General features: G+C 37.4%; 1 protein-coding gene across 2 annotated transcripts in view; it reads right to left on the bottom strand.

Annotated features, from left to right (window-relative positions):
• Positions 1 to 23140, bottom strand: part of Hex-A (Hexokinase A) — a 70497-nt gene that overhangs the window by 4319 nt on the left and 43038 nt on the right. For both annotated transcript variants that reach the window (XM_071592950.1, XM_071592951.1), the window contains exons 2-8: positions 20415 to 20577; positions 5670 to 5809; positions 3934 to 4149; positions 3707 to 3806; positions 2814 to 3012; positions 2394 to 2549; positions 1870 to 2143 (exon numbers count right to left, since the gene is read on the bottom strand). In XM_071592950.1, coding sequence (XP_071449051.1) covers positions 1870 to 2143; positions 2394 to 2549; positions 2814 to 3012; positions 3707 to 3806; positions 3934 to 4149; positions 5670 to 5809; positions 20415 to 20577 — 1248 coding nt within the window. The remainder of the gene's footprint in view (positions 1 to 1869; positions 2144 to 2393; positions 2550 to 2813; positions 3013 to 3706; positions 3807 to 3933; positions 4150 to 5669; positions 5810 to 20414; positions 20578 to 23140) is intronic.

Below are 23140 nucleotides of genomic sequence, written 5' to 3'. Positions count from 1 at the left end.
AATGTACATTATCACCTGGTGGAAGACCGGAGATGAATTGAATATGCAATATGTTGGTAAAACACTAGGTATTACTTAAGTTATTTTTTGTTCAACATGACAAAGATTTGATCAAATTTGACTCATTAACCATGAATGCAAAATTTTAACCACAAAAATCTGTTGCAATCTATTGGTCAAAAGCAATTTAAAAAATTTTTCTTAAAGATGGTGGCCTTTTCCATAAAATTCAAGTAGAGTCCCATGATATACAAGAAAGCCTCTTTTGTATCTCAACTAATAAAGGCACTGATAGCTCGACTACTTCGTTTTGAACATTAAATATTGAAACAGTTTGTCTTTATAAGAACAAATGTAAATCAAAATTTTCAACTATCCGCCACCAGGCATAAAATCTGCTCCTTAGAGGGCTACATTAAAGAAATACCTCATTTTCTGATACACAAATGCTATTATCCTGTGGAAGAGTTTCTGGAATCTTTGGAACACTGAAACGGCAGATTGTTTGATCTCTGACTAGTCCTATTACTTACTTTGTAAATTCCTGGGACCAATAAAATGTCTTCAATTTCTATCTATTTACTTACTATTAAATAAGGTCAATCGGCAGCTTGCATTTATCACTCTGTCATGGTTTCAAACTAATGAGATGTAAATGTATGGCAATTACCGCAATGGGTGTTTGCCAAAAGAAGACTTTTTTGCCCGTCACTTAGATATTCAAGGATTTTTTATGTAAATGGATGGACTTAAATGTGATCTCGATTACTTTCTGAATGAGAACATGATGTTTAATATAACTCTTATGAAAACTTGAATCTCATCAAAGAGTAACTTTTACACCGCTTCAGACAGGAAATTTTATGGAAAGCTGAAGTCATTCTGCTTAGCCTCAATCACTCTTTTTATGCATTAGCAGTCTGATTTTATTCATTCTATATGTTCAACCTACATTTAAGTGGTAGATTAACAAAACCTCAAATCTTCCTAAACCTAAAACCTTCTTTTTCTTCAATAAAAGAATATCTTTCATAAAGAAAAGCGGAATTTTCATTCCCTTATTCAACCAAATCTGAATGCTTTTTACAATATGGGAATGTAGTCTTGGTTCATAAAATACATGGAAATTTTGAGAAAGTATATTGTTTCTCATCTTTCTGGTCACTTTTAACTGATATCTTTTATAAACCCCTTCATGAATGAAAACAAAAACAAAGAGGTGTTATCAAGCAAGTACCAACTCTCCATCCCTACCTCTCAGAATTACCTGGTTTGACCAATCTCATCTTTTTAAATGTTGTTCTGTCTACCAACTATTTAACAAGTGTAAAAAATAATATAAAATGGGATTTACCAAAGCTAACAATATCAAATTAACAGAAATCACAGTAAAACCTGCCAAAGGCAGAAAGAATCACATGATTTTTTTCAGAATATGAAGATTGCCCATCTTAGACAGGTACAGACAAATGATATGTTTGTCCTGGTGAAAATAAAAAAATTAAAGGTATTACTTCATTTCAACAAAATAGTTTTTCATTTGAAACAAAACTTATGGTAAACAAAAGAAGTTATAGGAAGAAGGAAAGGGATTTATGATTAAGATTAGTTGAAATGGTTAAAAAAAACTCTTGTTTCTGCCTTTATTAGATTCTAGTGGACTAATAAAAGCTATGCTGAGTCTTTCAATCCACATTTCATTGGTTCCATCTTTTAAAGGGGCTTATTTGATAATCAAATGTACATTATATACCTTTATTCCAATATTTCCAGCTTTAGCAGACTTCTGCATTTTGCAGATTCCTACCATTAGAAATTATTTTCTAATCAATGTTAGGTTCTAGAGTGTATTTATTTCAATTTAATCACCTGAATGTGAGGGCTGAGTTCTCCAATTTTTAACATCATTAGGTCATGGAAGTGAGGGTGAAAACGGTAGACAGAGCCGTCAACAGCAACTGTAACATCTGATTCACCCATCCGGTCAAGCAGACAAGAGACACCAGCTGATGTTAAGAATGCAGCTCTCCTCGATATGCATTCACACACATACCTAACAGCTGCACAGTCACGATCATTAGCATGCCCCAAACCCAGCTCTTCCAGAACCATTCTGCAACTATTGTATTCCCCTTTCTTTTCACTGTAACAAAAAGCAGAGCATTTGATAAAGTCACCACCAAATTGTTTCTCTGATAAAAATGCAATCCTTCATATGATTTGTAAACATGAAAAATATTGCATTTTTTCCTTGCCCGGACTACTGTATTTTTATAAAATGAATGCATTTAAACCGCTGAAGGTGTCCCAAAATTAGATCATCATCAAACACTTGTGCATACATGAGAACTTATGTAAAGTTAATTACAAATGCATATTAAATAGTTACTCACCCTTCAATTTCTGAAACGTATTTAGTGAAGAAGTTTCCTCTTTGGAACAGCATATCAGAGCCATGCCCTCCAAGAATTAAATTTTCCTGAACAAGTTTAACAAGGACCAGCCTCACCAGTTCTCCCATATACATGCCAGATATCATTTTTTCAAATCTAAAAAAGTAAATTATTGTAAAAATTAAACAAAGCCATCCAGGATTTGAGATTGAGGCTGACATCTAAAATTTTTCAATATTTAAATCATTCACAGAAAATGTGAATGACTGCACAAATATTGCATAAATGAAGAGTAATAATTCACACTGCAAATAAATTATACATAATTTAGCATAACTTAGGTTCAGTTCAACCTTATTTTTACAGGAAATTTTCCGCGAAAATATAGTGTGTTAGTAATTCAGACAAAAAGTTACTCACTGTTGTTTTCCAGGATTTATAGAATTTTGATCAATTTCATCATCATACACTGTGCGGATGAAATCAAGGACACCATTATCTCCAAAAGCTCCCCATTCTGTGTTGATAACCATTCTCTGAGGGGCTTTTGGCCCCCTTGGACCCTTCCACGTGCCAGTGTTTTCTAGTTTCTCTACATAGCAAGCATTTGCTCCAGTCCCTGTCAGTTAAATAAGAGAGCAAATTTATGATATTGTATCTCATGCAAACATAAACTGATATTTAGAGTATTACCAGAGACACGACACAGACTCAAGTATAATTTAATGGAAATTGATTGATCAAAACTAATGTTTTTTAATTAATTAAAAAGTACATTTTCTATAATAATAAAGAATTAAATGCCAGAACAATGCAGTTGCCAGAAAATTAATAATGTGCATATTTAACAGTTGTTTATTCTGGCCATACAAAATGATGGCAAAAATGAATCTCCAATTTAGTTTAAGAGGATGTTGTTACAAAGCCTATATTATTTTGGATTTCATCGCATTGTTGTTTCTGTACTGATGCCAGTTTTGCAGGTACTCCAGGGATTGTTGAAAATAAAGGTTGAAGAAATATCAAAGCAAAAACATTTTAAAGCATAGAACCAAAGAATATGGTGAAACCCGAGATAATACAGCTTTGGTAGTCTACATACTGTATGACAACTAATCTCCTGGCTATAGTAGTGACAAAGCATTTTGACTATTGGTGTTTAACAACAACAGAATACATTGCCTGTATGCTGTTCTTCTTGAGTATCAACAGTCCATATTTTTTGTGCTATTCCTATAGGAAGGAGATCAGACAATTTCATTTGCTTTTTGAATGATTAAATTATTTAACGAAAGTGTGAACAAGATACTCACCTACAATTACACCAACTCTGCAATTATGCTTCTTATAAGCACATGACATAAGAGTTCCTGTTGTGTCATTTAAAACTGCCATAATATCTATTTTAATATCCTGCAGAAAAACTTTAAAAATTATTATGTGATCAAATGAATTTTCAGTGCTTACTCCCTAGTTTGTGTAGTTGCAATAATTGGCATTTAGTATTAGTATTGACAAATTAACCATCACTAATACTTACACCCCGACGTTTAATAGCATCTTTCAGCATTTGGACGACATCTTTTCCTTCTGCACCAGCACATTTGAAGCCTTTTGTCCAGGTGACAAGTGTAGCTTTCGTGAGACCCTCTTGCTGGCAAGGAAAGCTGAATGTGAAGCCCAGAGGTAACTCCTCGTACAAGACACCTTGCTCTTCCATGAAATTGGCCATGCACTCTGCTATATGATCAAATAACTGAAAATAAAATAGACAATTATTAAATGTAGTGGATAGCATGTTAAGCAGACCAAATAATGTAGCACAATGTGGCAGAAGCATTTAGAAAGTTGAATATTACAATATAGTAGCTTTAGACCACTAATTAGATGAAATTTTTATTTGAATTTTATCAACTGAAATTTTAAAAATTCCATTGGCAAACATAACTTAAAAGCAACCAAACAATTAATCTGTCAGAAAATACACATCCTTGGCAGTATGATATGATAAAAAAACCATAAACACAGTAATCAACCCGAAGGTCGGTTCGGTAGGTGATGGTAGAGTTCACCAAGTACTAAGCCCGACTGCGTGTGAAATTCACACATCAGGGTAGGGGGGCCAATGCCTTTCCCTGTGCCGGTTATGGTTTCCGAGGAAGATCTGGTACCTGAAAAATCACATAGCTTGGGTGGAGCTGCAGGTGCCCAGAGTGCCTTGCCCGGGAATCGAACCCGGGACCCTCCAGTCAGCAGTCCAACGCTCTACCCACTGGACTACCTCGACCCACTATGATATGATATAGTTACTGAAATTGTCATCTCAAGTAGTTCACCAGGTTACTTTATTTTCCACAAATGTGATTCTCTTCACTAAAGTTTTTATGAAAAGCAAATTCATGACTTCCTGAACTCTATTCTCAGAAACAATGATTGAACTATGAATTTGACTTAATATAGCCTCACAAGTGTTCCTTATTAACAATTATTCTCTATTATGTATATTGAAAAATGTATTTGGTGTGCGGAATGGCATCAATTCCTTATGATCACTTATAACACAAGAACCAACAAAATCAGCTAAGTACTATGTACTGGATGTGGCTTTTTTTATTGGTGTTTAAGTTATATAAAATAAATTACATGTATAATTTCACTGCATTTAAGTCTCTTGAAAAGAAATTAAACGTGTCTTATACATTGTCATGGGCCATAAATTGAATGAAATATATGTACCTCGAGAGCACAATTTTCAAATGGCTAAATTAACTTTAATCAGGACTGGGTTTAAACTGGATTATCCTAGATCAATCTTTCAAGGTTTACAACCTTTCAATGTCTTAAATCAAGCCCTAAGTTCAAGAGTTAGTGAGCCATATCTCATTATAATTATCTTTTCAAGGTAAAAGATCTTTTTTCTCAAAATCCGAGAATATATATGGAATAGTTATATTTTTTCTGAGACTAGCTCTTTCACTAGTCATGGTGGGAAAGCTGAAGGTATTGCTCAACTTCCTCAGTTATCAATACAATTTTGCCACTGTCAAAGAAAAAGTAATAAATGTGGTCAGATAACATTACACCATAAATTATTTAATTAAAAAAATTAAACTAGAATGATACAAAAAACTCAAGTTATCACTTTAGGCTGCCTAGTTTTATCCTGCACCTCATTTCAATGGTCGCAACTGCTACCAAGTAAGATGCTCTGAATACTCCTATGAATTCACAATATTTAAACTTAATTATAATAACAATAAATATTAACATACATACCCCTTCTCCAGTGCCAAGCATAATACTTTGAGGAACTGCATAAATTTTTGATTTCATGTCAAAGCAATTTTGTCCCAGGTGGATGAGAAGAACTCTGAAGTTGGTTCCCCCAAGGTCAAGAGCCAAGAAATTTCCTCTTTCTGAAATTAAAATACTTCAATTACCTCCCTGAAAGCATGAGATGCAAATTAGGGCATTCCATCAAAAGCCTAATTTGTTCACTGTGCATTGTGGGAAGTTATTTGATAAGGTTCACAAGTAGATATATTTGAAACAACATTTAGGTAACTTATGGATTCCACATGCACCTATGAACATTTTTTGTTCTACAATATATTATTTCAAAGGCATGACTTTGACTCTGTCGGTTATAACAAGGGTTTTAATTGATAGGAAAAATCATTAAAGAGAATTGGGTCCCAAACTTGCCTCTAACATTATGTAATAACTTAAATGGATGAACTTTTATAATTTATCAAGTTGACTCATTTTTTTGTGTCAGAATTTAAAGACTTTAAGATGACGAGAGAACTTTCTAATACTTATCAATTAGAAAAATTATGCAAAAAAATCATAAGGGAAGTGACAAATTCCAAAGAAACTGCGGGAGATGCCGCAACAGTAACTTTTAACGGAGTCATCCGCTAATGTGCATTTCAATGCAACAATTTCAGAGCGTAAAAATCATTCGCCTTGACTGGGACTCGAACCCAGATCCCTCAATATCCGGTCGAGTGCTTTAGCCACTTAAGTTACCGAGGCGTCCTCTTAAACTCTGAAATTTTGGGGCTTTTAAAGGAACTAGATGTTATGACGAAATACCGTACATACAATGTCACATGCATTCGTAGTCGTGCGCGAGGCGCCACTGTCCACGAGGTTAAAGCCAACTTTAAACACTTATGGTGTTTTCCCTTTGACAAATTCCAAAGAAACTGCAGGAGATGCCGCAACAGTAACTTTTAACGGAGTCATCCGCCGGATATCTCACTCGACCTGTCACTCGACCGGATATTGAGGGATCTGGGTTCGAGTCCCAGTCAAGGCGAATGATTTTTACGCTCTGAAATTGTTGCATTGATAAGGGAAGTGGTCGCCTTTATCAAATTTTCTCAGATACACAATCAATACACTAAAATTTAGCCACATTTGGGCAGCAGTGACATCACCATGAACGACAAATACTCACTAATATTTAGCTCACATAAATCAAGATTAAGACAGAACATTAATGAAGGTCTGAAAAAAACTTTTTCAAAATTTTAAGGTACTCAGCTCTTGTGGTGTCACTTTCAAAAGATAAAAACCTATGCAAGATTTCAAGGATATTGGAAAATTTAGAACTATTATATCACCTCAAATCTTTATTTCTTTGTCATAGTTGGCGAAGGTACTGTTTTGATTAGATTACTTTCCCAAAAGTCCTGCCCCCAAGTAGTTTATCATTGTGACATTTTCATTATCTTAATAATTTTAGGAACTTTGTAAGAGTTTTCCCACTCCCTTGCCCTTAGTAAACTTCTGCTTTAAAAGGGTTTTTGATCAATCTATACTAGTCATCTAAAAATATCACTACTCTTAATCTATTCTTCTTTACATCATTCCAGTTAAAATATTTCATTCCTGTGTCATCAGGCTTATGGTACAAATATTTTCTTGCGCATAGACATTTTTTGGAAAGTATCTAATTTGGCTTCTTCTGGGGGCCATTTATTTTTTATACAACATCTGGCTTGAAAAGTTTGATTAACATCATCTCCAGAGCCCAGGCAGATAGTGAGAAAATTTCCACATCCTTGCCCTTTTCCTGGGAATTTATTCGGCTTGAATAAGTTGGTTGAAGTCTTCTCTTAGAGAATGGGCAGATGGTGGGAAAATTGCCTGTTACATAAACATCATCTGGTAATATGTAATATTTACTTAATGAGGTTTATCAAGGATCATTCCTTTTAAAGCATATCTGATTGGTGAAATTTGGTTGAAGTCCTCCCACAAAGACAGCCATTGGCCCTGAGGCCTTGTTTAGATGGAGGCCAATAACCGCCACATCAGATCTATACTGAATCAGTTTTGTTTCCTCTATTGCCTTCATCAATTCCTAAAAACTTACACAATTTTTCTACGAAGCAGAAAACTTGCTGTCGCAAATTTGCGATAAATATGTTTTCCATGTTTTCATCCTATCATCAAACTCATTTTAGATTTCACTGCTATCTTCCAGAATTGCTTTGAATCTTTCACATACTTGTATGCATGAACATGTCACATGAGCACTTAACATAGTGAAATAATATTTGTAATGTATTATATGTGAAATAATATTTGTATAATACTTAATAACATAGTGAAAAACTATTTGTCCCACCCTAGAGTGATGAGCACTTGACAACTGTAATGGTGTAGTCTTACTGGTGGGAATAAAATCAGTTTATTCATTAAAATCAACCGTTTCAAAGATAAACGTAGTATATTTCTTGATGAGCAAAACATTCCCACTGCAGCTTACTTCAGGGTAGGAAGTAGGCAGGAAAGAAAACCTTATAATTAATGACAAATACTGCGATACTAATAGGCATTAAGAAACTTTTGAATCGCTTAGCGATTGACTCTGAATGAAGACAGTACATTTTCCATCCAAATATTGCTTTTTACAAAAAATTGCATCAAATTTAATTGCAGAGCACATCCTATGCTACATAGCATTGCACACGTAATAATTAAATAGGTTTCATTATTTTCTAACCATATCATACAATATTAAGAACAGAAGAATCAAAGTAAACATTTTGATACACAGATAAACCTTGCTTTCATTTCCATGCATATAATCGTACTGCATACCATAGAGTCACAGCACAAACAAGTGAGAAGTAAATAATAATCTAGGAACACAATGGTATTGGTGTGAGCAGACGTTACTGTTCGGATAGATTCAAAGAGGAATGTTCTGGCTTAAATACAGTATAAAATTAATATGACTAGCCCAGCACTATTTTTCAATAACTGTTTTCGCAATGCAAAAAATATTTATTGTAAGTTTCATTTTGGTCTCAAACTTATTTAAACTAGCATCCAATTTTACGTGGTTTTCCTATTTTTTAAATAAGTTTATAAAATCAATTTTGATCGTGTTAAAATCCCCTCCCTCTTTATTCCTCTCCCTTCAGAGGTTCTGTACGTCCATAACTGCCTCAACAAGATAAAATTTCATTGTTTGTATGTCATTTTTCATTCCGACTAATTTGAAAATGTACACTTGGTTATGTTAAGTTAAGAACGCTTTAAAAATATACTGACTAGAGCATCAAATTATATAAACTGCTTGAAAAAGAAAGAGACCAGCAGCAAGAATAACTTTTCCGTGTAACTAAGAATTTACTGACACACAGAGGGAAGCCGCCACCACCGGTAAAGACGAAGCAATATGGCTCTAGAATCATTTTCCGCAAATATAACCGATTTTCAGGTAGTCGCTTGCTACGCTATCCCAAGTCGAAGGAAACGGGCAAGTGACAATGACAGCAGGCGACGATAAATTTAGCTATGATTTCGACACGACGCTTAACGACTTCGTGAATAGCTACTAGGAAAAAGGCCCCACGGTCGCCCGTTTCTATGCACAATTTGAGGTTCACCGTGTAGTGAGGGCTGTTATCGCGACAAATTAGGCGAACGACGAAATCATTATAACGACAATAATAAAAAGGGAATATTCAGAATTGTATTTTCTTGGACTTTAGGGAAAGTAATCTAAGCAAAACAGCACCTTCACCAACTATGACAAATAAATAAAGATTTGAAGTGATTTAATAGTTCTAAATTTTCCAATATCCTTGGAATCTTGCATAGATTTTTATCTTTTGAAAGTGACACCACAAGTGCTGAGTACCTTAAAATTTTGAAAAAGTTTTTTTCAGACCTTCATTAATGTTCTGTCTTAATCTTGATTTATGTGAGATAAATATCAGTGCAGTATTTGTCGTTCATGGTGTACTTGTACAGCAAAAGTACTTGAACTGCGTACCACTTGAGGTGAACATACCAATCGCTGAATTTTACAAGTAATGCAGGATAATAGAACATATTATGAGGTAATTTATATAAAAATAATTGGTTACGCTAATGCTTTCATGTAGCCAGGGGATGAACATCTTATGATTTGCAATGTTTCAATTCCATGGTCTTCATTTGTGAAGAAAACAATGAATTTTAATTGTTACAGGAATTTTTTTGAACAAGCCGAATGAAATCAATAATATACTAGCATGGATACTATTGGTGTGCTTTATATTCCAGAATTGAAATTAATGAAGAAGAGCGCAATACCTTTATTATTACCCCTCCGAATATATTCCCATTTCCAATCACTGGATTAAATAAGCCTTCAGAGTAAAATCGAAAGTGGAGACTGGAGGGCAATGTACGAAGCGCCATTCAAAGATAGGTTTCAAGTAAACCGTCATTACGTGAAGCAACAAGTAGAATTTCTCCCGGCGCGCCACGCCGCGGAGTTCGGCTCCAATTCCTCGGCGGGCAATGAGGCATCAGTGGCAGTATAGACGTAATACGTGGTGGCCATAGTACGTGGTGGTCATAGCAAGTGGTGATGGTGGTGGTAGCACGCAGCCGGGCATCTAATTCTCTGCAGAAGTAACTCACGCTACGACGCGTTAAATAATGAAAATGGAAATGTTTACATGCTTTCAATTTACACGTGCTACACATTCTTCTGTGACCACTTTGTCAAGAGATTGTGTTCAATCCTTTCTCACAATATCCCACGGGTCGAGTCCCCAGGGGATACACAACACCCAGACTCGAGGAAGGGCTAGAACTTTCGACCTTTGGGTAAGGGGGTTGCGTTACCCGCCAGATTAACATGACTGAATGACCACCGTAGACGCATTGGGGAAGAAGGCACAGAATATTTTCCATTGAGGGACTAAGTAAGTACACATTCCCTACGAAATCAAATACGGTATACTTGCGGGAATAGCAATACAATTTTCAGTGCAGTGCACGGCGCCCGTTAATGCTACGGTGGGATCTACTGAACTTGTTGCAGGAAAAAAACGGAAATTTAGGATAAAAGTAGGACATTGTGTCAAATAAAAGGGCATTTTCAGTCCAAATTAGTCCTTTCGTTAACCAGGAGTATTAAGGTACCTCACAGCAGGGGTGCAGATAATTCCTTTCTTGTGGGGTGGGGGTGGAAGGTTCATATTTCCATCAAATTAAGTTGATCCTAATGTATGCGTTTATCCAGGTGGCATTTCAAGTGGACTACATATTATTATCTTTATCGCTAATCTACCGCTTAATGAATGTTTTAAACGGACAGATTGTACACACTCACCATTATTAGCCGCGTTTAAAACGACGAAACCTCACACGCCACACCGCAATAAACTTTTTCAGTTCCGTATGTTTTCTATCGCTCTTTATTCTATCCAACATTCCTATCCTTTTCATACTTCTTTGTTTCATTTTCTATCCATCCTTTTATCTTTTCCATTCTTCTCCTCACTCACATCTCAAAAGCTTCCAGTCCACCCGTCATCTTATTTCAAACGACCAAGTTTCCAAGCTTCACACATCCAGGCTTCCTAAATCCCTAACTAGTTCCACGGATTTATCTATCCAAATGAACTTATTTTATTTCAATTCATTCAATGAAATTCATATTCCGTAAACAAGCATGTCTGGTCTAAGCTACCACAATCTATGCCATACTATATTCTCTATGCCAAAACTGACTGGCCAAATATCCTTACCGTATCTCTGAATCTTTCCTGTTTAAGTTGAAACTTTTCCTGTAGTACCTTTAATAATGAATAGTATTATCCCTTCTTATATCCTGATAGTGAGTTCACCTTATACATACAGGTATTTTCGTATTTTACCACTGGATATGTACGCCTTATTATTATTGTCGGTAATCTACCGGTTAAGGTAGGTTTTGGGTGGCTAAAGCCTACACAACCATATGTATTACCATTGTGCATAAATATCGTGGAAACCTCAGAATCCACGTGCAACGATACAGTTACTTATCCCTCCTAACAAAACGCAACCCGACAGTAAAATAAGCCCTCTTCAATTCCGCATACTTCCTTCCTCCTTCATTCAGTAAAAAATTCATATTTTCCTACATTTTCCTTGCCTGCCCGACATTCTCTCCTTTATCACATCCCATTGTCAATTATTATGTTTTGTGTCCATTTATCCTGTCCCCTTATGACCTCTCTCAAAAATCCCTTCTCCCCCCCCCCCCCACCTTACCTAGCATTTCCTCATTTGTTTTCCTTTCTGTTCACTTAACCTTCTCCATCCTTCCTTACACCCACATTTCAAAAGCCTCCATTCTACGCCTATCATATTTCCTCAATGATATCATCTTTCCTCTCACACCATGCAAAAGCACAATCCATAATATTTTTTTCACGTGTTGTTTATTAACATCCTCTCCCAACATCCCTGCCATGAATTACCTCCTCCTTGTGAAAGCTTTTCTGCTTAACGCAATTATTCGTCTAACATACGTATGTCCCTACTATTTTGACCATTTTGGTCCAGAAAACTTCCGAGATAGGTAAACTGTTCCACCTCCAATTTTATGAGCCCCCATTTTAATATTTAACTTAACATTTCTCTTTCTCGATAACCACCTAACTATTGTTTTGTTTACTTTTATTGTCATCCCATACCCATGTATGTACTTCAAAAGTTATACTAGTGCTAGGTTCCGAGGATGCCGGTTTATGAGATTTTACTCTATTTCTTAATGATAATGTGGATAAGTTGTAAAAACTTAGAGCTGGCCTCCATCTCGATAGAATCGGAATAAGGGCGGCTCAAACATACAAGCTTGCGGCTAGTATTTGGAGCTGGTCTCGACTATAGACTTCCGCTGTATGTCCTGGCTTTATTAATGATTGGCTACCGTTGACGTCACTTTCTTCCTAAATCATGCACAGGATGAACGGACCTGGTCGACAGCAATAACATTTTGCTGAGAAATCAAAAACCTGGAGGAATGGAGGGGGGATATCGGGCAATTAGGGTTTTACACATCGTTTATTTATTTACTTGCATTGTATTTCAATGCACGTGTAACAATTTGTCGGGAGGGTATTCAGACCCCTTCGACACGTCCTTAATTTATGTCACTGCACCTAACTTTCTGAAGGACGTAAAACAAATTCATGCTAGTGAAAAGATACAATCCTCAATGAAAGGGAAGGCGCGATGAGGAGCAGCGTCTGAATGTCAAACGAACGTAGCAGAAACCAGTGTCGATAATTTAACATAAAGAGCGGAAACTACTTCTCCGAATTAGATCTTATTTTCCATTTAACCGAAATTTCAGAACAATAATCAAAATTTCTTGCGGATGCCTCATAGACGCTCTTAAAAAAGGAGCATGTCTGGAGAAAAATAGACGTCTGGGAACCCTTGCCATAGGTTAGCCTTTGGCAAATTCTTGTCGAGTGGTTGAGAAGAGTAAGAGGCGGTTCTATGCACTTGGGCGACGACTTATTTTTGGAGGAAACCCGATGGGGGAGGGTAGAGGAATGCAAACGATCCCTTGTTCCTTGATGCAGATGCTTATGAACTCTAACTTGCAGGTTTGCGCTGGAGTAACAGACTTAAGTGTGGCTCAACAATTAAGCGATGGTGAGCAAGGAATGTGAATGTATATGTTGCATTCCTCCTCCCAGAGCCACGTTTTTAATGACTGTCCGCCCCTATACTGCCCACGCGTCGATCATCAGAAAGTTGAGCCTTTCACATATTTTAATGATTAGCCATAGTTAATTTTAGTAATTTTATTATTTTTATTAGACATGCGGTCGACTGCTTCAAAGTTCGGCTGGTTTAAAAGTATTTTGTTTCGAGATCAACATTGAAGCAGCGAAATTTCACAACAAAACCTTCTTTTAATTCTCAAGTACGAGTATTGGCGCAAAGACGTAGGGAATCCAAGCCAGAAATCGCCTCCTAGGCCTTGGGTTCAACGATCAACTGGGAAGGATAGCCAACTGGTGTCCTTTGAAGTCCATAGCATACCTCGAGGTGAAGAAATATATGCCAACCTTTTTATGAAGTCAATAACCAGGGCCGAAAATTGTCAAGTCTGCTCTGCGCCTTTTGACCTTAAGGACGAAACCATAAAGACCGAATTGAATACGGTTTGGAGAGATCCCGGTCACGCATTCATTACATTATTGGGGCCGAATGCGTTGACTAATCTTCGTGAATTTAGTCAATCCGTCACATGACGGATATAGCTAAACCTCCAGCTTCCCATACGCTTACGAGTCGGTTACATGTCATTGTTTTCAAATGATTAACAAATCGGAGTGCAGGTTCAAATTAAGTAAATATAGGACTTTGCACTGGATTTATCGAAAACACCTAAGTATATTTATTTACCATCAAATCGGGTTAAAATCAGGAATAGCTAATGCACACGATGACGAAGCTTCAGTTCCGCGGCAAAGTTCAAATTAACAAAGCGAGTACCATTTTAAAAACGAATTTTCGAAAATGGCATTAGCCGTGACCGTTTCCCAGTAAATAATGACTGACAGAATCTCACCGCTCCCCGGAGATTTCTTTCCATTTAAAGTAGCAATTTTTTTCAAATTATTTGCGAATCCCAATTCATTAACGAAGTGAAAATGAGGCATGTCCCCGTTTAGCATGCGGGTTCCACTGAATCAATAATCTTACTTCCCAAAATTTTCTCTAGAAAAATTATCATCTCATGTACCACAGGAATCGAAGCAGGGTCAATGAGCAAGTACAACTTTCGAGTTTATTTTGAATAACATGAAAATTGGTGGTTTTCGCCAACAAAAACATTATTCAAAATCCAATTTTAATCCACTCGAAATGAATTCTGTGTAGTTTATTTTGCTAGTGGTGAACAGTTTGGGGAGACCTGTCCATGAGGAACTCACTCGATCGTCTCTCTTTCTCAAATATGAAGCGTTTAATCGGATGAATCAAATTAAATTACGAAATTATAAGTCCAACTGTATCCTCTCTAGAGTAAGTGAAAGACAACTATGTCGTATTGATAGGACGCATGTTAGAAATTTACCCTCACTCTTAAAATCATAACTTTTTTCAATCGCGTAAATCATTGAAACGATATTTCTAATCGTCCAAACTAAAATTCAGAGAATTTTAAGCCTTATCAATGGAGGAAAAAGCGACGCCTACCCGCAGATATAACTGTATCTAACGATAAAGAAATACGCCAAGGATAGCATTTGAGCCCTCCTCATAAGAGGAATTGCGATGATTTCAGAGAACGGACTTAGTATAGTGTGATCAATCAAACATGCATTCCTTATCAGCGATAGCTTCTCAGCTGGATTTCGAGGATGCAACACTCAGCACGAACAGTCCACGAGGACAACACACGGTAATCCATCATTCATTAGGACTTCCCTGGATAATACCATCATAAACAACTAGTCACTTAGATGACGCTAAGGGGAAGCTTTCCTGCAACAAAGTTCCACTTCCTTAAAGATACTTCCAGCACAAACGTGGAATTACGTAAGAGATGTTCATAGGTACTTGTAATCCGTAAACCGAACCCGCATTGGATAAGCAATGGGCTGAAAGGTAAGAAGAGGCGTGACGCTTCAATCTTTCCTCTTGCTCATCAGCAGTCTGACGTTCCTAGAACACCTAGGACTAACTTGAATCCATCATCTCTCCCTCCTTCCCTCCAAGCAAGACGGGACACTTCACGCCCAGCAGGAAAACACACTTGGTGTATATTATCCCTAAAGGTTGAGTCTCTCTTTCGATTGAAGGTCACCTGCTTATATTAATGCCCTTCATAAAGCCTTTATTATTTAATAACCGCCATTTCGATAAATACTTCACCCGAAAAAAAGTTATCTCTCTCGCCTTCTCCGGATGGTCACGCTTTGTGAGATTCACTGTAATTTCCTGTCAGAGTAGCTTTGCTAACGCTAAAACCAATACTTATTTCTCACAAGTATTGCCTCGAAGGGAGTGAAAGTGGGGCACTTGGCCCCAGGCTTTGACTATAGGCATTGAATTTTTTAGTAGTGAAACTTTTATGGAAGGGACCTCCGAAATTGCTTTGCCCTTAGCACATCTCTTGTTTTCTCCTCCTCCTATGAATCCTTTGGCACTCTCAACGCGAACTTTCTCTCCAAGGATGACCGAATCGTCAGCCGTTTCGCATTAAATGTGTGAATTTTATTTATTCAGCATTGATGTGCCAAGCGAACAAAGATATGCTACAATTCCTCGAGTACGAAAAATATTCCTCTCTATAGTATCAGCTGCCGGCTCCCGAATTCATCACATATTATTTCAAAATTTGGATGAAATGGAATTGCTAAAAGAACGAGAAATGTTTTCATTGATAGGAGCATTATTTAATTACCAAAGATATCTAAATGAACGTGATAGACTTGTATTGAAATAGCATTCAGCAAATGATAAGGTAGCTAGTAACATACCTGGCTAAGAAATTAGTTTCTCTGTGACTATAAAAATTATTAATTTTTTAGTTATATAAACAGGAATTGAAATATTTTTCAACAGAAAAGTTCGACTTTTAATCGCGATTTAAATCTTCAAAACTTTTCAATCCTTATTTGAACTTTTTCATGCACCAAAACTGGAAATGCTTCCGATGTGGTTAAACCTTGTCCCTTTCAAATTGAACGATCGATCGAATAGAATAAAGACGATCGTACACAGAAAAAGACTGGAACAATTACCCTTCACTGAAATAAATTCGGAGTTGCACAGAAGGAATTAGCAGTAAAATCACACTAGGAAAACATCTTTTGTTAAATAAAAAAATAAATCCAATCAAGAACGAGCATATGCGTAAGGAAAAGATGGGAAGAACTCTGCATTGCATTACGTTTCGTTAAACATCAAATTCTACAGCTTATGCAGCAAACGTCAAATCCATCGAGATGCAAAAAATACACCTCAGAAATCTTTAATTCGTGAGCCACCTAAAATATTTTTTAAATATAAAATATAACAAAAAATATAATTTTAGAAACATCAATTGGATGAATAGACTTCGAAGCCCCTTAACCGACGGCAGGAGACGATATTTTTAATTTTGTGACCATTTTCACGGGATTGAAGCATTAAGGAAATAAAATATGCTGATTTAGTACTTGATTTTAATAGTGTGATCGAGTATATTTTTTGTTATTTTTGACTCAATGTTTTCCAGATCGGCATCATCGCAAGTTAGTAGAAAACTAACGTGGAAATCTATTTTGATTTTCATAAAAATATTTTTATCATTATAAAAGTTATTTTGAAGTGAGATACGACCGGTTTTGTTAATGTTACTCCCTAAGAATAAACCCCAAGGAATAATACAGATAACAAGGAAAGCGAACCTTAGAGGGACTTGTTTTCTACCCTAGCCATTATGGCTGACCTTGTTGCATGTCGCGCTTCAGACTCCATTAATGGAGTCTGCAACTAGAAAACCCATGACAACAACCATCAGTTATTAAGTATAATTAAGCGGTTTTAATAGTGAATGATCGTCCGATGACCACATCATTTCTCCCAATTAAAGAACTCTGGAACGCATCTACAGAGGGCTACCGAGACCAATCAGATTCCAGATCTCAAACATTCCTTTCCAAAGAGAAAACTACTAAGAGACGAACGAATGCTAGGAATTGGGGATCACTCACTCGATCATGATAACCGGACTTTCCAAGGGTAAGGAGTGCATCGCAAATGTGAAGGCTGAGTTAAAGCAAGCATTTTGACAGAAGAATTGGACAAAAATGATTCACTTTCTACGCCTACAAATATACCCTGAAAACTACCAACGAGGCATTGTAGAGGGTACAAGCAGCGATAAGAGGTTGAGGTATGGAAATAGGGATCGCAGGCATGGAGTAAGTGCAGAAAACTAAGGTGCTACTATTACGATTTGTTCGCAGTGAATGAAGTCTATTATTTTATTAGTTTTGGCAACTTTTTTAAGTTCCACTTTCATGACCCGATTGCGAATCCTAAGTCGGGTATTAAATATTTGTTTTGATCAAATGTCATCTAGCATTAAATCCTTCCATCAACTATTCCATACTTACGTCTCCTGCATTTTAAATATCAAATTTGCTAACGAATCGAGCTATCCTACGCTGACCTCTCTCGACGTCTCGGGTGAATCTTTTCCCAGTAGAATCCTGTATAATGGAGGTGTAGCCTTAGTAGGTTCAGATGAGAACAAGACGGCAACGTTCTTTAACCTTTAAGGAAACCTTAGTAAAAATTGTCCCAAGATACTTTAAAGAGATGCGCTACATTGTAACCCTCATCCTTTCTTGCTTAACCCATCGAGCTATATATACATCGACTCACTTAGTCGAAGCCACTATGATCCATTTTATCAAAGATGCTTAATAAAATCAACCACTTCTAAGCCAACGCCAGTTAGACTACATACGCATGCATGAACTATTGTTTCATAAAAAGTCGTTAGGGAATACCAGTAATCAACATTCACCCGCCACTCTACTCACCCATTAAATGTATTTTTTAATTAGGAGGTGCAGAGCGACGCCGTCTTCATCCGGAAAGATTATAAAGAGCATAAATCAACAGAGAAAAACTCAATGATAACGATGATGCAGGGGCATTGCTGAATTACGGCTGGAGAAAACCAGCCGATACACAATACTTTTATACACCCCTCATCCTCCACGCAGCAAGACAGTGACGCACGAGATGAGTACATTATCTCAGACTCATTTTGTTTACACAGCTTTCAGTCCGTAATTAATCAGAAAATCCTTGCTGATGGGCGCAAATTGCGGACGCGCAGAAGCAAAATTGCAAAAGCATTACGCCAGCTAGAAGATCAGAGAGTATAAAGGACGCTTTTAAATATAATGGATAGTAGGCAGTACAGTGAGGCTACATTGACTTTCAGGATTTTATTTCAAGAAACAGCTCTGTCTTTTTCATTTATTTGAACTACTATATCATTTAAGACGCTCTGGTTATTTTACCATTGAAATTTTACCTTTTTAGTAAAAAATGTAAGCTTACACAATTAAAATACTCAAATTACGTAATTCTCTGATAATTTTTACAACACATTGAAAATACTTCCATCATACCCCTTTTTTGTAAAATACCTGGGTGTCACATTCACAAAAGACTTAACTTGGGGGACTCACATACGTAAAGTCTGCGGTCAAGCATATAAAAAATTGGGATTCATTAGACGCATTGTCGGCAAAAGCGACTCGAAGGTCAAGGAACGTTGTTACCACGCTCTTGTAAGGCCTCATTTAGAATACGCATGCAGCGTGTGGGATCCGAGTGAAAAAGGTCTCATTCGGGAAATTGAGAAGGTTCAACGCCGGGCAGCCCGTTTTGTAAAAAATTCCTACGATAAAACGCAAAGCGTCACCGAAATGCTCATGGATTTGGGGTGGGAATCATTGGCTGAGAGACGATTCAATGCAAGATTGAAATTATTAAATAAATTTAGATCCGCATGTTTTAGCACCGAGGTCTCGCAAATTATTCGTACTCCTACATACATTAGTCGCTTGGATCATGCATATAAAATTCGGGAAATAGATGCCAGAACTAGCCGACTCAAGGACTCCTTCTTCCCACGGACAATACGGGATAGCAACTGCAGGGTTATAGATGGCAAAAATTCCACTTGCCACCCTCAGCGTCTAAAAAATGATTAGTTGTATTTAAATGCATGCTCTTCCACTAACCTTATGTGTTTTGCTATAATAACCCATTCTTTCCGAATTACCTCATTCGTGTTCCGTTCATCTGTTTCTAAGTCTCTTTCCTTTCAATCCCTCGTCCCTCTCCACGGGGGGAAATTCCTGCTACCTGCAGCGTTGGGTCGCATTCCATTCCCTTTACAGACTCTTTGGGGGTAGAGTAATTTGTGGTGCATTTTCATGTGGTAGTGATGTTTCAATTTCTTGCTTGTTGTGTCCTGGCTTCCGTGTTGTAGGATGGCTTTCGTGCTGCATCATGGGGTGCAGTTTTTTAGTTGTTTTGCGGTATGTGTTTGCATGAGTATTGGATGAAGGGATTTTTGCATGAGTGTGTGCGCTACTGTGGGTGTAATTTTCCGTGTTGTTTTTTTTTTTTGGCATGTGGTATTTTTCCTTTTTACGGTTGGTGACCTAACACCCCCCGCCACACGCCCTTGCGGCGGCTTGCGGGGTATTATGTAGATGTAGATGTACCCCAAGGTTCAGCCTTAACTAACCCTATGATTTCTCGATTGGCGAAGCCTTGGGTCGAAATATTTCAAAGGCAGATTCTTTTTGGCATTTGGAATGAAAGAGAAAGCAAGTGAACACTTTTTCATTCGATTTTTTGTAAGAAAAAGACATGATCTCTCACATTACGGTGGAATATTACGACAAATTTACTGTTGCGCACAGTATTAACACATGGAACATTAAAAATGTCATTCTGTTTTTCGCCTGAAAATCCTATCCTGGAATTATTAATTATATTTCTAATGGTTCATACGCAAACCCAAAGGAGTTCCGTGCCGCAAGCCACTTGAATTCGAAATTGAATTTGATGGGTAAGGAATAACTTCAGACGAGTCCATCGGGTACTTATGCACATCTACTGAAAAGTCTATCTAAGTGAAAACAAGATTGCTACTCTGATAAGGGAAAGAAACAGTTAATAACTCACCCGTTCCATCTGGAAGGTCTGCGACATAAGTTATAAAACATTTTACAGAAGCATCTTCATGGTCTTCTTTGGACAGGCCTCGATTTAACTCAGTCTCCAAACGCTGCTTGACTTCCACAAGCTGCTCCTCGGACAAGATAAGGTCTCTGCATCTTTCTTGGATCTATGAGAGAAAAATTTGGTCGATTAATACAATTACTTAAGACGCCATGGGTCACCAACTAGCACTTGTCTTCATTTAAAGGCAGTTTTAAACGACAAGAAAATTATGACGAATGTATCCGTTTGACCTCATTCAGGTGAGAATTTGAAGTGGCATGTCCTACTAGCAACACGAAACATTGCCCATTCCACGGTGCAGCATGACAACGCTATTATTCACCACACCAGCGGCCAGTGAACTGAAAGTACTCAGCGTCTAAAAAATAATTAGTTCTACTTAAATGCATGCTCTTCCCCGAACCTATGTGTTTTGTTATAATAACCCATTCTTTCCGAATGACCTCATTCGTGTTCTGTTCATCTGTTTTTAAGTCTCCCTTTCAATCCCCCGTCCCTCTCCGCGGGGGGAAATTCCTGCTACCTGCAACGTTGGGTCGCATTCCATTCCCTTTACAGACTCTTTGGGGGGTTGAGTGTTTTGTGGTGCATGTTCATGTGGTAGTGATGTTTCAAATTCTTGCTTGTTGTGTCCTGGCTTGCGTGTTGTAGGATGGCTTTCGTGCTGCATCCTGGGGTGCAGTTTTTTGTTGTTTCGCGGTATATGTTTTTGCATGAGTATTGGATGAAGGGATTTTTGCATGAGTGTGTGCGCTGCTGTGGGTGTAATTTTCCGTGTTGTTTTTTTGCATGTGGTATTGTTCCTTTTTACGGTTGGTCACCTAACACCCCCCGCCACACGCCCTTGCGGCGGCTTGCGGGGTATTATGTAGATGTAGATGTACAGTGCATTCCTGTGCATAAATATGGTCACGTTCTCTTTATTAATATAAGTAAGACCACTTACTAGAATGTTTCGTTCGCTCCGTAGTAGAATGGGGATGATAATTCAATATCATCGCAAGAGAGAAATTCTTCCAATTCATGCAAGAGATTTATCCGTGATTTAACCTTCACTCCGTGAGTGATTGAAAACCTAGCTCCTCCAATAATATTGATACACTACTCAGTTTATGATAACGTTTCACAAATCCTCCTCCTACACGCGATGTAATTCTAGCAGCATGCTCTAATAGAGGCCTAACCAGAGAAAGATTGCATGGCTCTTTAACCTTTTCGTCACATTTCCCAAATACTCTTCTAAAAAATCCTGATGATTTGTCAGCTTGTCCACACATTCCCCGTATATATTTCACCGAGGAGGGGTCGTGAGTAAGGCTAACGTCTAAGTGTTTAATCGCGTCTACACACTCTATTTTGGTATTGATGCAGCAGGAAGACTTGGAGTATAGTTTTCCACCACCAATATCCCTATTTCGCATTAAAATATGACATCTGATATACATTTTAACACTTTTTTGGTGCGATACATTTCTTTAAAATATACTCCTTCCTATCATGGATCATCTGAAGTCTTCAGGGGTGGTCCTAGGGTTTTACTTTTTTTGGTATTTTCCTTACTTTAGGGTAGTGTGGTGCTTTTTTATTCCAATCATCTGATATCCCCTCTCACACTCAGCCGAAACCGGTCTTTCTCACCTGCTTACTCAGATTCACGTGGACAGTGTTCGCAAAAAAAACCCTTCTTAGCACCCACGAAATCAAGGTTTCGGCAGGTAATATTGGAAAATTGCACGAAGTACAATGACTGTATAATGACCCTGAGAAGACAATATGAACGAGTATAAAACAAACCAGGTAACTGCATTCATTACCTGTCCAGCACTCGAAAGTCAGTAGGAAAGCGTAACTAACAGCCAAAATGCACCACTGCTAGTAGTACCTCAATATCATCTACTCCTCACTGGATCTATTTTTCTCTCCGACTGTTTTCGTTCCAAGTTAACACGCTCCTCGTATTGATTCCTTCCCCTTTTCTATACGGCGCTAAGAAGAATGAAACGCCTTTAAAGAACTTCCAGGGATTCACGCGACCAATAATAAAACAAACACCAATTGACGCACAATAGACAGCGAGCGGGGTGAAAATTATATTTAGGGTACCACGAGGAAATTAATCAAGACTGGAGTTGAAATGTATACCAAGATAGCTCCACTTCTCACTGCGATATTCCTCACAGGAACTTTTTTCGGGATCAGTTCCCGTTTTCTTCATATTCGTTTTATGAGCACGTACACAAGCGCTAATTCCAAGCAGTTTCGTTACAAATTGAGTTCACCTGGGATTGTTTGCTCGGCTATATTTTCACATTTTGCATGCAAAACTTTAATGCCCTTTCACTTTTATCAAAACATAATAAATTCAACAAATATATCCCTGTTAATGTGGGGCACTGAAAATAAAAAGGAGTAGACTCACGCATCATCTCATCACAAAACTGATTACTTATCGTAAGTGATCTTATCACTTCATAGTTCATCACTTTTGTGGAGAGAAAATTCCTAAAAGTCACAACAGAATCAGAAAACATGGCGAGGGTTTCCCAGCATATGGCCATTTTAAGGCAAACTTAATTAAATGGCAATCTACCATATCTCGTTTGATTTATTATTTCAGTATACAAACACAGACTCCTATGAGTATTGATTCAATGTTTTGATTATCT

Source organism: Hetaerina americana, unplaced genomic scaffold (genome assembly GCF_022747635.1).
Source record: "Hetaerina americana unplaced genomic scaffold, ioHetAmer1.1.p SCAF_5, whole genome shotgun sequence".
Classification (NCBI taxonomy): Eukaryota; Metazoa; Arthropoda; class Insecta; order Odonata; family Calopterygidae; genus Hetaerina; species Hetaerina americana.
This window is presented reverse-complemented; position numbering and strand designations above follow the sequence as displayed.